This window comes from Scyliorhinus torazame, chromosome 5 (genome assembly GCF_047496885.1).
Source record: "Scyliorhinus torazame isolate Kashiwa2021f chromosome 5, sScyTor2.1, whole genome shotgun sequence".
NCBI classification, from domain to species: domain Eukaryota; kingdom Metazoa; phylum Chordata; class Chondrichthyes; order Carcharhiniformes; family Scyliorhinidae; genus Scyliorhinus; species Scyliorhinus torazame.
In genome coordinates, this window is record NC_092711.1 from 323,507,497 (window position 1) to 323,524,073 (window position 16,577).

Here is a 16,577-nt window from a genome sequence, read left to right on the forward strand (position 1 = left end):
GGTATCAGGGCCGGGAGACAATCCAGTGGTGGGCAAGACAGACAAAGAGGGGACAGACTGATTAACTTCCTTACCTTGCAGGTCACCTGTTTAGTTCGGGAGTGAGAGCCGGGACCTTAGAAACAGCGCGGGAATTTGAAAAAGCGCAGGAGCTGCGAGGCAGAGGGGACCGTTTAAAAGGTCGCTGCCTGGGTGAGGTAAGTACTGATTAACTTCCTTACCTTGCAGGCCAAGTCGATTTCAGCAGGAGCGGAGCAGGCTAGTCCATTTCAGCGGGGGCAGTGCGGAAGTGATTTCTGGGAGGTAAGTCTCTCCTTTACATTTTTTTTTTAAATTTTAGTGTTTAAGGTGGGAACAGGAAGTCGACCCGCGGACTTCTGGCAAGACCCTCACCAATAAATTCTGGTGGAGAGGAAACCCGAGACACTACACGTGTAGTGTCTCCCACCCGCCCTCCTCCTCTAACCTAATAATAAAACCCTTTGGTGTGAGGTAAGTACCATATTTTATTATTGTTATTAATATTTTTTTTATATAAAAAATTTAATTTAGTTGTTAGCCAGATCTTGGTAGAAAGTTAGAGGGATGGCAGGGAAGGGAGTGCAATGTTCCTCCTGCAGGATGTTTGAGGTGAGGGATGCAGTTAGTGTCCCTGCTGATTTTACCTGCAGGAAGTGCTGCCATCTCCAGCTCCTCCAAGACCGAGTTAGGGAACTGGAGCGGGAGTTGGAAGAACTTCGGATCATTCGGGAGGCAGAGGAGGTCATAGATAGCAGCTTCAGGGAATTAGTTACACCAAAGATTGGAGATAGATGGGTAACTATAAGAGGGACTGGGAAAAAGCAGTCAGTGCAGGGATCCCCTGCGGTCGTTCCCCTGAGAAACAAGTATACCGCTTTGGATACTTGTTGGGGGGGGGGGGAGACGGGGGGGACGGGGGGGGGGGGGGGGGGGGGACTTACCAGGGGTAAGCCATGGGGTACGGGCCTCTGGCACGGAGTCTGTCCCTGTTGCTCAGAAGGGAAGGGGGGAGAGGAGCAGAGCATTAATAATTGGGGACTCGATAGTCAGGGGCACAGATAGGAGATTTTGTGGGAGCGTGAGAGACTCACGTTTGGTATGTTGCCTCCCAGGTGCAAGGGTACGTGATGTCTCGGGTCGTGTTTTCCGGGTCCTTAAGGGGGAGGGGGAGCAGCCCCAAGTCGTGGTCCACATTGGCACTAACGACATAGGTAGGAAAGGGGATAAGGATGTCAGGCAGGCTTTCAGGGAGCTAGGATGGAAGCTCAGAGTTAGAACAAACAGAGTTGTTATCTCTGGGTTGTTGCCCATGCCACGTGATAGTGAGATGAGGAATAGGGAGAGAGAGCAATTAAACACGTGGCTACAGGGATGGTGCAGGCGGGAGGGATTCAGATTTCTGGATAACTGGGGCTCTTTCTGGGGAAGGTGGGACCTCTACAGACAGGATGGTCTACATCTGAACCTGCGGGGCACAAATGTCCTGGGGGGGGAGATTTGTTAGTGCTCTTTGGGGGGGTTTAAACTAATGCAGCAGGGGCATGGGAACCTGGATTGTAGTTTTAGGGTAAGGGAGAATGAGAGTCTCGAGGTCAGGAGCTCAGATTTGACGTCGCAGGAGGGGGCCAGTGTTCAGGTAGATGGTTTGAACTGTGTCTACTTCAATGCCAGGAGTATACGAAATAAGGTAGGGGAACTGGCAGCATGGGTTGGTACCTGGGACTTCGATGTTGTGGCCATTTCGAAGACATGGATAGAGCAGGGACAGGAATGGATGTTGCAGGTTCTGGGGTTTAGGTGTTTTAGTAAGCTCAGAGAAGGAGGCAAAAGAGGGGGAGGTGTGGCGCTGCTAGTCAAGAGCAGTATTACAGTGGCGGAGAGGATGCTAGATGGGGGACTCATCTTCCGAGGTAGTATGGGCTGAGGTTAGAAACAGGAAATGAGAGGTCACCCTGTTGGGAGTTTTCTATAGGCCTCCAAATAGTTCTAGGGATGTAGAGGAAAGGATGGCGAGGATGATCCTGGATAAGAGCGAAAGTAGCAGGGTAGTTATTATGGGAGACTTTAACTTTCCAAATATTGACTGGAAAAGATATAGTTCGAGTACATTAGATGGGTCGTTTTTTGTACAGTGTGTGCAGGAGGGTTTCCTGACACAGTTTGTTGACAGGCCAACAAGAGGCGAGGCCACATTGGATTTGGTTTTGGGTAATGAACCAGGCCAGGTGTTGGATTTGGAGGTAGGTGAGCACTTTGGGGACAGTGACCACAATTCGGTGACGTTTACGTTAAGGATGGAAAGGGATAAGTATACACCGCAGGGCAAGAGTTATAGCTGGGGGAAGGGAAATTATGATGCCATTAGACGTGACTTGGGGGGGGTAAGATGGAGAAGTAGGCTGCAAGTGTTGGACACACTGGATCAGTGGAGCTTGTTCAAGGATCAGCTACTGCGTGTTCTTGATAAGTATGTACCGGTCAGGCAGGGAGGAAGGTGCCGAGCGAGGGAACCGTGGTTTACCAAAGAAGTGGAATCTCTTGTTAAGAGGAAGAAGGAGGCCTATGTGAAGATGAGGTGTGAAGTTTCAGTTGGGGCGATGGATAGTTACAAGGTAGCGAGGAAGGATCTAAAGAGAGAGCTAAGACGAGCAAGGAGGGGACATGAGAAGTATTTGGCAGGAAGGATCAAGGAAAACCCAAAAGCTTTCTATAGGTATGTCAGGAATAAGCAAATGACTAGGGAAAGAGTAGGACCAGTCAAGGACAGGGATGGGAAGTTGTGTGTAGAGTCTGAAGAGATAGGCGAGATACTAAATGAATATTTTTCGTCAGTATTCACTCAGGAAAAAGATAATGTTGTGGAGGAGAATGCTGAGCTCCAGGTAAATAGATTAGATGGCATTGAGGTACGTAGGGAAGAGGCGTTGGCAATTCTGGACAGGCAAGTCCCCGGGACCTGATGGGATTTATCCTAGGATTCTCTGGGAGGCCAGGGAAGAGATTGCTGGACCATTGGCTTTGATTTTTATGTCATCATTGGCTACAGGAATAGTGCCAGAGGACTGGAGGATAGCAAATGTGGTCCCTTTGTTCAAAAAGGGGAGCAGAGACAACCCCGGCAACTATAGACCGGTGAGCCTCACATCTGTAGTGGGTAAAGTCTTGGAGGGGATTATAAGAGACAAGATTTATAATCATCTAGATAGGAATAATATGATCAGGGATAGTCAGCATGGCTTTGTGAAGGGTAGGTCATGCCTCACAAACCTTATCGAGTTCTTTGAGAAGGTGACTGAACAGGTAGACGAGGGTAGAGCAGTTGATGTGGTGTATATGGATTTCAGCAAAACGTTTGATAAGGTTCCCCACGGTAGGCTATTGCAGAAAATACAGAGGCTGGGGATTGAGGGTGATTTAGAGATGTGGATCAGAAATTGGCTAGCTGAAAGAAGACAGAGGGTGGTGGTTGATGGGAAATGTTCAGAATGGAGTTCAGTCACAAGTGGAGTACCACAAGGATCTGTTCTGGGGCCGTTGCTGTTTGTCATTTTTATCAATGACCTAGAGGAAGACGCAGAAGGGTGGGTGAGTAAATTTGCAGACGATACTAAAGTCGGTGGTGTTGTCGATAGTGTGGAAGGAAGTAGCAGGTTACAGAGGGATATAGATAAGCTGCAGAGCTGGGCTGAGAGGTGGCAAATGGAGTTTAATGTAGAGAAGTGTGAGGTGATTCACTTTGGAAGGAATAACAGGAATGCAGAATATTTGGCTAATGGTAAAGTTCTTGGAAGTGTGGATGAGCAGAGGGATCTAGGTGTCCATGTACATAGATCCCTGAAAGTTGCCACCCAGGTTGATAGGGTGGTGAAGAAGGCCTATGGAGTGTTGGCCTTTATTGGTAGAGGGGTTGAGTTCCGGAGTCAGGAGGTCATGTTGCAGCTGTACAGAACTCTGGTACGGCCGCATTTGGAGTATTGCGTACAGTTCTGGTCACCGCATTATAGGAAGGACGTGGAGGCTTTGGGGCAGGTGCAGAGGAGATTTACCAGGATGTTGCCTGGTATGGAGGGAAAATCTTATGAGGAAAGGCTGATGGACTTGAGGTTGTTTTCGTTGGAGAGAAGAAGGTTAAGAGGAGACTTAATAGAGGCATACAAAATGATCAGGGGGTTGGATAGGGTGGACAGTGAGAGCCTTCTCCCGCGGATGGAAATGGCTGGCACGAGGGGACATAACTTTAAACTGAGGGGTAATAGATATAGGACAGAGGTCAGAGGTAGGTTCTTTACGCAAAGAGTAGTTAGGCCGTGGAATGCCCTACCTGCTACAGTAGTGAACTCGCCAACATTGAGGGCATTTAAAAGTTTATTGGATAAACATATGGATGATAATGGTATAGTGTAGGTTAGATGGCTTTTGTTTCGGTGCAACATCGTGGGCCGAAGGGCCTGTACTGCGCTGTATTGTTCTATGTTCTAAAGGCGAGCAGCTGGGAAGGACACAGAATCCGGGTCTACCAGGACATTGGGGCAGACCTGTCAAAACACAGGGCCGAATTCAGCCAGGCGAAATCGGCCCTGTACAGGAGCGGAGTTGAGTTTGGAATGTTTTTCCCAGCTCGGCTCTGGGTCACGTTCCAAAATAAGGAACATTATTTCAACACCCAGGCAGAGGCAGACAGGTTTGAATGGACGAACGGCCTGAACAAGGGGCAGGAAAGACAAAGCTGAGGGGAAAAGAGGAGAGAAAGAAAAACTATGATGGACTAACACCATGCTTGCATGGGACAGTACGGTCTTGCTCTGAACTGAACTGTTAAAACACAGGAAAGGGCAAGGGTAGCGGAGCGCAGGAGAGGGTGAAGAGGGAGCAGCAATCTAGCGGGCACAGGAAAAAGGTAAGATCAGCCCCAGGAGGGCGGCCACCATACTAGCGGGGAAAACTAGTGCAGGAATTATGAGAACAAGGGAGCCTCCCGCCAAGGAGGGAGCGTCTGGCGGGGCGGGGGAATCACAAGGATAACAAATGGTTGGTTTTCAGATTGGCTTCAGCAGGTAAGGTGCTGGTTGAGGGAACAAGATGGCGCTGCAAGCGGCCACTTTGGAGAGTCCCTGAACAAAGGGAGACCCCGAGTGCAGGGGCCCGACCTCATGGCAAGGAAGGTGACCCTGGACATTTTGGACGGCCCCTAGCATAGGGAAACCCCGGAGTGCATGGGCGCGTCCACCAGGGAACTATAGTTGATCCCTCGAGGGGGGGGGGGGGGAAAGAGATCCCCTCCAGGGTTGAAGGACCAACTGTGGGGACATTTACGGACGACTGTTAGAAAGGGCGAGGACACCATTAGTCGTAGCAAGACAGAAATGGGAGGACGAATGTGGGGTGGGGACACTGGAGGGAAGCACTAAGTAGGGCCAACTCCACCTCCTCCTGCACAAGGCTCAGCCTCATGCAATTTAAAGTGGTGCACAGAGCGCACCTAACCAGAACCCGAATGAACAGGTTCTTCCTGCAGGTAGAGGATAAATGCAAACCGTGCCAGGGAGGCCCAGTCAACCACACCCACATGTTCAAGGCCTGCCCCAGACTCGTCAGGTTCTGGACAGCCTACATCGAGGGCAATGTCCAAGGCTGTGGGGATGGGAGTGGAGCCATGCCTGAGAGTGGCAGCCTTCGGGGCGACGGACCAGCCAGAACTAAATATGGGCCGGTGGGGGCGGCAACGCTACATATGGGCCAGTGGAGTCGACACAGGGGTGCAATGGGAGCCTCGGTGTGGTCCCCGATCAGGGGTAACCATCGGGTTTGCCCCAGGAAGGATGGACGGGGGGTTTCAGAGCTGGCATCGGGCAGGGATTAGAAGAATGGGGGACCTGTTCATTGATGGGACGTTTGCGAGCCTAGGGGCGCTGGAGGAGAAGTTTGGGCTACCCCCGGGAAATGCGTTCAGGTACATGCAAGTGAGGGCGTTTGTGAGGCGACAGGTGAGGGAATTTCCGTTGCTCCCGACACACGGGATTCAAGACAGGGTGATTTCGGGTGTATGGGTCGGAGAGGGCAAGGTGTCGGCAATATACCAGGAGATGAAAGAAGAGGGGGAGGCTTTGGTAGAGGAGCTGAAGGGTAAATGGGAGGAGGAGCTGGGGGAGGAGATTGAAGAGGGTTTGAGGGCTGATGCCCTGAGAAGGGTCAATTCTTCTTCCTCATGTGCCAGGCTTAGCCTGATACAGTTCAAGGTTATTCACAGAGCGCATATGACAGGGGCGAGGCTGAGTAGGTTCTTTGAGGTGGAGGACAGATGTGGGAGGTGCTCAGGAAGCCCGGCGAACCATGCCCATATGTTTTGGTCGTGCCCGGCACTGGATGGGTTCTGGAGGGGTGTTACGAGAACTATATCTAAGGTGGTGAAAGTCCAGGTCAAGCCAAGCTGGGGGCTAGCACTATTTGGAGTGGCAGACGAGCCGGGAGTGCAGGAGGTGAAAGAGGCTGGCATTCTGGCCTTTGCGTCCCTGGTAGCCCGGCGAAGGATCTTGTTAATGTGGAAAGATGCGAAGCCCCCCAGTGTGGAAGCCTGGATAAATGACATGGTAGGGTTTATCAAGTTGGAGAGGATAAAGTTTTCCTTGAGAGGGTCTATGCAGGGGTTCTAAAGGCGGTGGCAACCGTTCCTAGACTATTTCGCGGAGCGTTAGATGGAGTTCGGTCAGCAGCAGCAGCAACCCGGGGGGGGGGGGGCATCTATTTCGGGGGGGGGTCGGGTGGAAGAAGGGTGGATGGGGAAGGGGGGTTTTCCTGGGGGCAGTTGAGCAAGAAAACACATAAATGTTCAGGAAAGTTGATATGTGCAGGAGGAATCCAATGTACAAAGTTCTGTATTATGTCGATTGGATATGTTTATGTCTTGCTATGCGACTTTTCTTTTCTTTTTGTTACGGGGGGGGGGGGGGGTTGTATGGTTGAAAATTGTGTTGAAAAATTCTTAACAGACATATTTTTTTTTTTTGAAACTACATATGGGGAAGAAGGCCGATGCCCTTGCTTTTCCTTCCTTTATCGCCCGCCGGAGAATCCTGCTCGGCTGACGATCGGCAGCACCACCCACAGCTGCCGACTGGCTCGCTGACCTCTCGGAATTTCCCCACCTGGAGAAGATCAAATACACCATCCGAGGGTCGGACGAGGGCTTCCACAAAGCATGGGGGCCATTCATCAGCCTGTTCAAAGCCAATAGTGATTAGGAAGAAAGGGGGAGGGGGCATAAATGAGGGCAGCCAAGATCTCACAGAACAGATAGGAACAAGGGGGTGGGCGGCAAGGAAGGAGCCAGGGAAGCATCAGGAAGGGACATGGGTAAAGTGTGTGTTTGGGGGGAGGAGGGACGCAGAAAGCCCCCTGCAGCGAAGCCATAGGGTAACAGCAACAAAATTAAAGAAAGAATATAACAATACAACACCCATGGCAAAAGAAGCGGCCAAGATGGAGCCCGACTATCAAAGGGGAAGGGAGACCAAGGAAAGGGGGAAGGGAGATTAATGGGTATTCATGCAAATTGTACATAAGAAACGCCGCATTCCGTAAATATTGTGTTCTTTTATGTCTAATTGGTGACTTGGAAAATTCTAATAAAAATATATGTTTAAAAACAATCCAAAGACGTGGATTGGCCGTGATAAAATTACACCTTAGAGTGGAGTTGCAGGAATAGTGCAGGGAATTGGGCCTAGGTAGGGTGTTCTTTCCAAGGGTCAGTGTAGACTCGATTGGCCGAATGGCCTCCTGCCGCAAAGTAGGGATTTTATGATTCTATGCATGCCATAATAGACATGTTATGGTCAGTGGTTAATGTTGATGAAATGGAAATGAAATGAAATGAAATGAAATTTGCTTATTGTCACAAGTAGGCTTCAACTGAAGTTACTGTAAAAAGCCCCTAGTCGCCACATGTTCGGGAGGCTGGCATGGGAATTGAACCGTGCTGCTGGGCTGCCCTGGTCTGCTTAAAAGCCAGCTCTTTAGCCCTGTGCTAAACCAGCCCCTAAAAAACAGTTTTTATTTGATAAAAAAAACGATAATCAAACCTTTATTTTCTTTGACATTTGAAAAGGTGTTCGAAATTTAAGCCAAGACTGTCATTTTCTTTGATAAAAAGTAGGAGAAGTACTTTCAATAAGTACGTTCCTTCCGCTTTAAGTAAATGAGATACGCTGCAATTTAAAAACCAATTTACACTAATGGAAAAGTATTCTGGATGCAGTCACAATTGTTAAAGGGGAAGAACATAGAGGAGTGCAATTCAAGACTGATTTTAGGCGAATGTGTAATGTCACGGTGCAAGTGCGAGTTTAGAATTGATGATCAGGAAGGAGAATCATCCAAGGAAATAATGTGATGCCGCCCTTTTGCTACACTTCAATGCAAACACTTTCTAAATCAACACCTTTAATTTTTGTTTAGCGACACTCCCCTATTCCTTGATTAAAACATGAACCAAGGCTGTCTACTTTCCAGCTCACGGTCTTCCTGTCCATTAAAATGATTAGGAGGCGTGGGAGAGAGATTGCCAGCTGGCTAGAGCACAAGTGGGGAACCTCTGGGCTTTCATTTTAACGACTGTATTTGTTGTGTTATGCTGCTTCGGATAACACAGGCTGCTACTTGATGCAGTCTTAACTAAAGGATGCTCCAAACTCTGAAATGAGTTCAACGTGTTTACTGAACTATTAACACAGTTCGCAAATGAGTTCGACTCTCTGCTAATCTAACTGTAGTAACCCAGTCTAACTGTAGCAGCTTGCTCTAAGCCACGTGCTGGGGTGTGATGCTGCTGATCAACCCTGTCTAACTCTCTAGATGTCTGTCTGTGGAAAGAGGCAGGGTGTGAGTGCCTCATCCCTTTTATAGTGTTTATGTCATGCCCCCTTGTGGTGATGCCACCTGAGTGTCCTGACTGCTCATTGGTTGTGTCCTATTCGAAGTGTTCATTGGTTGCATGTTTGCATATCATGACAGTATTAAGACATCTCTGCCTGTGCATGTGTGCAAGCTGAAATCCAAAGTGCTGGAAATAGCCTCAAGGTGTCACCAGCTCTGTGAATGCATCCTTAATGTTAATTCATCATTAATATGAATTTTACTTAACTCTTTCGGAATGTAAACAAACATGTTTATATGAGGGGCGCTTAAATAACTAACAACTGAAATTCAGGTCCAAGTGAAATTAAGGGATATGGGGATGGTGCAGGAAATGGAATATCAGCCTTGATTGAATTGCATGGCCAAACAGTATCAAAGAGCCAAATAACCTACACCTGCTCCTATTTATGTTCTTATTCAGTATCGAGTTACTTAAGGAATCTGAAACAAATGAAATATATCAGAACTCTATACTTTAATCAGTTATTTATTGTCCTACACTGCACTGCTTCAGCAAAATCTACTCATCTCACTCTATCTGAACATATGACATTAACTCATGCAAACTATGTGCATTACAAATACCACAGCCAAGCATAGATTCTATAACAAATCACAGACATTAAACAACAAATACTAACCCAGGACACAGAAAAGAAGTCAAGAGAACATTGGTCTTCCATTTCTCACCGCCAAAAGCTGTGGAAAGATTAGAACAATTAAACAAACTACTCTCAAAGACAATTGTGTAAAACCTTTTTTTGATCTAGTAACCCGAGTACTGAAGTCCTTTCCAACATCAAAACAGGTCTGGTCACTCTTAATTTTGCTAGCACTGAGGGGCCAGGGACACCTTTCTTTCAGTCACTACTGTAGTACGAAGGTAGACATAGCACAGTTTTCAATTCATAACCATCGCTGCAGAGACAATTTAGTTGCCTTTATGCAGAGCAAGCATTTGTTGAACACATTTCTCACCCAGACATGATCGCGAGTCAAAATAATTAAAGAAAGCTTTGCTTTCCCAAAGTGTGTTTCTTTCAAAATTGACAGGATTCCAATGATTTCCCAAATTGTTCTGACGAAAGATCATTGGCCTGAAACATTGCCTGTTTCCTACTCTACAAATACTGCTGGACCTGCTAAGTATTTCCATATTTTCTGTTTTTATTTCAGATTTCCAGCATCCCAGTATTTTGATTCTGATTTCCTACATTTGTTTGATGACTTACCCATGGCGTAAAACAAAAGCAACTGAAACCACTCAATTTGTTTAAGAAAATACTCCTCCAGCCCTTGGAGAGTGAAGCTACAAAGCACAGTAATGGGACATGCTAATCTTTATTGAGTCCATTTCTGACCCGTTAGGGTGGGATGGGGGAAATTATGCGGATCTTTGGGGAATCTGTCTGGTGCTCAGGGTACAAGTTGAATATGGGCAAAAGTGAGGCGTTTGTGATCCAGGCGGGGGGCAGGAGCGGAGACTGGGGATGCTGCCGTTTACAGTGGTGGGAAGGAGTTTCCGTTACTTGGGAATTCAGGTGGCACGGGGATGGGAGCAGTTACATAAATTAAAGGGGGGGGGAGACACAAGTAGAGGCAGTATCATGTAAGAGCACAAGTTTGGGGGCATTGGTAATGGCTCTCTGCCATTCTCACCGGCCCGGTACTCCACTGTGGGGAGAGTGGCGGAAGCGTAGGGGAGTGGAGGGAGCGTCGGTGTGGGCTCCAAACTGTGGTAATCACCGGTTTGTCCTGGAGACGCTAGATAGGGGGTTTCGGAAGTGGCAGAGAGCAGGGATTGAGAGGCTGGGGTATCTATTTATTGATGGGAGCTTTGCATGTTTAGAGGATTTGGAGGAGGAGTTTGAATTGCTGGTAGGGAATGGGTTTCGATATCTGCAGCTAAGGGAGTTTGCACGAAGGCAGGTTGCGACCTTTCGCTTCTACCGCCACTGGGAATACAGGACAAGGTAGTTTCTAAAGTGGGGGCGAGGAGGGGAAGGTTTTGGATATCTATAAAGAACTCCTGGAGTGGGAGGAAACTCAGATCGGTGTGCTAAAGTGTAAATGGAAAGATGAGCTGGGAGGGGAGGTAGAGGCGAGTCTGTGGGAGGATGCTCTGAGCAGAGTCAACACATCCTCATCATGTGCCAGGCTCAGCCTGATACAATTCAAGATGGTTCACCGGGCACACATGACGGTGGCCCAGATGAGCAAGTTTTTTGGGATAGAGGAAGTGTGTGAGGAAGGGCCAGCAAACCATGCCCATATGTTTTGGGCATGCCAGAACCTTAGGGGATACTGGCAGGGATTTGCGGATGTCATGTCCACTGTACTAAAAACAAAGGTGGTGCCGAGTCCAGAGGTGATGATTTTTGGAGTGTCGGAAGCTCCGGGAGTCCAGGGTGCGAGAGAGGCTGACGTTTTGGCCTTTGCCTCCTTGGTAGCCCGGAGACGGATCTTATTAGCGTGGAGGGACTCAAAGCCCCCAAAATCAGGGAGTTGGGTTAGTGACATGACTGGGTTTCTCAGACTTCTGAAAATTAATTTCGCCCTGAGACGATCAACGTTAGGGTCCGTCTGGGGGTGGGGGGGGGGGGGGGGGGGTGCTGGAGGGATGGGTGTACGCACTGAACTATGTTTGCATTTGTATTGTTTATTGTTATAAAACCATCAATGCCTTAATAAAATGTTTTTTTAAAAATCTTTATTGGGGCAGCACGGTGGCACAGTGGTTAGCACTGCTGCCTCACGGCACCAAGGACCCGGGTTTGATCCCGGTTCTGGGTCACAGTCCTTCTGGAGTTTGGACATTCTCCCAGTGTCTGTGTGGGTCTCACCCCAACAATCCAAAGATGTGCAGGCTAGGTGGATTGGCCACGCTAAATTGACCCTTAATTCAAAAAAATAATTGGGTACTCTAAATTTATATTTAAAAATCTTTATTGGGCTCCTATTGAGAGAAGGACAGCTGCTGTCAGTAAATAAATACATTGTGCTTTTGTGTTTGCACGCTCTCCCTGTGTCTGTGTAGGTTTCGGCCCCACAACCCAAAGATGTGCAGGTTAGATGGATTGGCCACGCTAAATTGCCCCTTAATTGAATAAAATTAATTGGGTACTCTAAATTTTTTTTTAAAAGAGGATCTTCTAAACAAACCATGTGGCTGTGCTCCCAAGTTTGTTTTTGCTCAAACCATTCACAAAGCAGAGAACAAGTTCAGAGCATGAGGATGAAATAAGTTGGCCAAAGGCTCTTGTGGAGCAAAGAAACAGTGGTGCATATCCCTGGGGCGCAATGTTTCAAAGCTCGACAATTCTAGGCAGATGTTTTACTTGCCTCATTACAACCCCGTGATCATCAGAAGTTTACTTTTGGTTAAATTTATGTCGCAGAGTCTACTTCCCATTTCCTTCAAAGCAAATCATAAGGCACACAAGAGACACAAACACAATAAAAGACTAGGAATAGGAATTATAGTTATTGGATTGGATCCAGGGGTTATCAGGGGTGATCCGAGACATTGGGACCATTTCTATTGAAGGGCCGGTTCAACTCACTTGGCTAGACACCTGGTTTGTGATGCAGTGAGGCCAGCAGCGCGGGTTCAATTCCCGTACCGACTGAGGTTATTCACAAAGGTTCCCCCCCCCTCCTCCTCCTCCTCAACCTGGCACCTCACCCGAGGTGTGGTGATCCTCAGGTTAAATCACCACCAGTCAGCTCTCCCCCTCAGAGGAGAAAGCAGCCAATGGTCATCTGGGACTGTGCCGATGTTATCTTTTACTTCCATTGAAGCAATGGGGAAGGGAAAGTTAACCCCCGTGTCAGCATGGGTCTCACCCCCACCACTCAAAAAGATGTGCAGGATAGATGAATTGGCCACGCTAAATTGTCCCTTAATTGGAAAAACGAATTGGGTACTCTAAACTTATGGGGGAAAAAAAGTTTCTTTGAATGTCTTCTCTTCCATTCCCATTCAGAATGAAACCAGGTTTCAAAATGTAGGTGTGGAAGAAATTAATACAAATAAAGGAAACAAATCTATTGACATAATAACTTATTCTTCCAATATGGATTTGAACACTACAGTACATGGTCATAGGTCATATACAGTAACCTTATTCCAGTTTACTGTTTGCAGAAAGTTTGGCTTTGTAACATTATCTTGATCCCCGCTTGATGATTGATTTAACATGATCCAATATAGTTAATAACAAAAAAATTGTACCATGTATCACTTACTCTTATACATTCTGGCAGAAACATATCCTGCAGGCGTTCCCAGCAAGACCCATAGAACAACAGCACAGGTCATCAATGCTCCTCGATTAGCAGGTGAAAGGAACCCAAGACAGGCAAGGACTGCACAATGGGAGGAAAAAGAAATGGAATGTATGCACAGCAAAACATCGCTTTCCAGGTCTCCACTGGATGCACCTCTTCATCAGTACAGCACACAATAAAGGCCGCCTTTTCAGTACTTTTCATAAGGTGTGATGGAGCTTAACCTTTCTCCCCATACACATTCAACCTAAAGAATGCAGGCCAATATTAAACCTGTAGTTGAATTAATTATCTCTATTATTATCTCATATATTTGCTTTGTTTGGCCCCTTGTTCCGCACTGTAACCAATCACTGTTTTGTTGATGTACCATTTGTCAATGTTCTCTGTTGATCATTCCTGTGTACGTACTGTGTACGTTCCTCGGCCACAGAAAAATACTTTTCACTGTACTTTGGTTCATGTGACAATAAATCAAATCAAATATTGTTAGATTTTCTCCTCTGCATCAGAAATCCTTTTAAAATCGCTTCTCGGCCTTTTGGCTAAGATGAGCGTGAGGTCAGGTGTAATGGCTGGATCTGGTATGTCTCTCTTGTGGGGACCATGAATTGGATTCAATTTTAATTGGGTTTTTGGAGCAGGCAAGGAGCTGGATTAGGGGTTTGCCCCTGTCCACACTCTGAGCCCGGGCTTTGTAACTCTGATAAAGTAATTTTTAAAATGTTTTTAAATAAATAAATCTTTTTTAAAAAACAAACTCTAAACTTTTTGCAATCGGCTCACACTACAATTGCAGTGTGACTGTGAAATAATATATCCAGAAAACAGCGAGTTAACCAATCGTCTGATCCCTTTGTTATGATGAGAGTCCCACCTGTAAAATTAACTCACTTGCTCCTGCAGGGGTTTTATCTCATCTATTGTTCCCAGCATTATTTTTTTATTTTACAAGAAAGCAAAAGTCTGACTGACAACGACTGGTTTCAATTTTAAAAAATTTTTTTTTTTTTTTTTTTTTTTAAACTTTTATTTTCCCATATTTTCCCATATTCTCAGATTGAATAGTTTTAGCTCTGAACAGCTCAACCCGAAATTTAGTTTTAACCTGAAACCTACAAAGGCCATTTCTCTTGAGGTCAACACGATTGGCTTCCTGGGCGAGCACATAATTGAGCCTCTTAATGTCCGCAGGGAATACATCCGACTAACCATTGGCTGTCAGCTAACGAGGTACACCCATCCACACAAGACTTCAAAATAAGATCCACGCATTTGTCTGAAATCCCGCAGTCTCAGCTGGAACACACTCCACACCCTACAAACTGGCAACAGTCCCACCTCTCGATGGCACACCTCCTGTTGACTGCAAACATCGCCAAACACAACATGACCCCAGTGATGCATTCCCAGATTTCAACTTTTCACAGAAAATGTGGACAAGCCTCAACCACTGGACGTGCCAGGGAGGCTGTGGTCTCTTGCTCCACAAGAGGAACAGCTCAAATTGTGACTTCGGATATCCAAGTCAAACGTTGCCCACATACTGAGCTCCTGCCCGGAGATCTCCATTCCTGGTGACATCACAAACCATTCACATTCCCTCAGCAGAGGTTGAATGGACTGTTAACCATGACATCAAAGACAGCACAGTGGTGCAGTGGTTAGCACTGCTGCCTCACGCACCGAGGACCCAGGTTCGATCCCGGCTCTGGCTCACTTTGTGTGGAGTTTGCACCTTCTCCCCATGTCTGCGTGGATCTCACCTCCACAGCCCAAAGATGTGCAGGCTAGGTGGATTCCCCACGCTAAATTGCCCCTTAATTGAAAAGGAAATAATTGTGTACTCTTTAAATTAAAAAAAAACCAAACCATGACATCAAAACTATTACGGTTTCCCCAGCCACACAAATAAAAATAAAAAACTCCACGATATCATCTTTACCTTCCTCCCACTTCTTCTAGAGCCCTCAAATACCCTTTTTATTCATTCACAGCATGTGAGTTGGTACGGCTAGCATTGTTCATCTCTAATTGCCCTCAAGGTGGTGCAGAGCCACCTCCCTTGATTCGTTGCAAACTGTGTGAATTGTAGGTTTAGTCTATTGGTTTAGTTTCAGCCGAGTGGCTTACTTGATCGTTTCATAGGGTAGTTAAAGGGTCAACCACATCGTTGCTGGTCTAGAGTCACACATTGATCAGATGGGAACGTGCAGCAGGTCTTCTTGACTCACTGATATTAGTAAGTCTTTATGCCAACCTGATAGTTTCATGGCCACCATTACGACAATAACTATTACTTCCAGGTTGATTTAATTCACTGAATTTAAATTCCCCAGCTGCCATGGTGCAATTTGAATTCATAGCTCTGGATTAAGCCAGGGACTACAGCCCCTTCAAATACTCTCACACCAACCCCAACCTCCAAAGCTTTGTTAAATAAACTCCACAACCAACATCATCTCATTCTTGCCAAGGTTGTCCATTTGTGCATTGCTTCTTTCTGCTCTACTCAAAGATGTCGAAGTCTTCTCAGCTGTCTCGGTGACACTATCATAGAAACATACAAAGTTTACAGTGCAGAAAGAGCCACTTGGCATCATGTCTGTGCAAACTGAAAAACGATGAGACATCAGCCTAATCTCACTCTCCAGCATTTGGTCTGAGGTACACATCCAGACACCTTCAAAATTGAGTTGAGAGTTTCTGCCACTACCACCCTTTCATTCAGCAAGTTCCAGATGAAAAGATTTTTCCACATCTCCCCTCTAATCTTTCTATAAATCACTTCAAATCTATGCCCCTGGTCACTGATCTCTCGGCCCTTCCCATTCTCTCAATCCAGGCCCCTCACAATTTTGTACATCACAATAAAATCTGCCCCCAGCTTCCTCTGCTCCAAGGAGGGCAATCCCACCTTATCCAATTGTTCCTCATGGCTACAATTTTCAAGTCTTAGCAACATCCTTGTAAATCTCCTCTATACCCTCTACTGCAATTACATTTTCTCAGTAATGATCAGGTGATCAGAAGTGCACAGTACTCAAGCTGTGGACTAACTGTTCCAGACAGCATAACCTTCCTGCTCTTACATTCCACACCTTAGCTAATAAAGGAAAGGATGAGAAGCCTGCAGCCAGCGGTGTACCACACAGATCAGTGCTGCGACCCGGTTTGTTATATACATTAACAATTTAGATGTGAATGTAGACGGTATAATTAGTAAGTTTGCAGTTAACATGAAAATTGGTGGTGTTGATAGTTTAGAGGATAGTATAGGCTACAGACCGATATTGATCAGCTGCAACGGCAGATGGAATTTAATCCTGCCAAGTGTGAGGTAATGCATTTTG

At 46.6% G+C, this 16,577-nt stretch overlaps 1 protein-coding gene across 1 annotated transcript in view; it reads right to left on the reverse strand.

Annotated features, from left to right (window-relative positions):
* Positions 1-16,577, reverse strand: part of LOC140421321 (transmembrane 9 superfamily member 2-like) — a 254,618-nt gene that overhangs the window by 51,136 nt on the left and 186,905 nt on the right. The window contains exons 11-12 of the mRNA XM_072505969.1: positions 13,183-13,302; positions 9,576-9,633 (exon numbers count right to left, since the gene is read on the reverse strand). Of these exons, the coding sequence (XP_072362070.1) occupies positions 9,576-9,633; positions 13,183-13,302 (178 nt within the window). The remainder of the gene's footprint in view (positions 1-9,575; positions 9,634-13,182; positions 13,303-16,577) is intronic.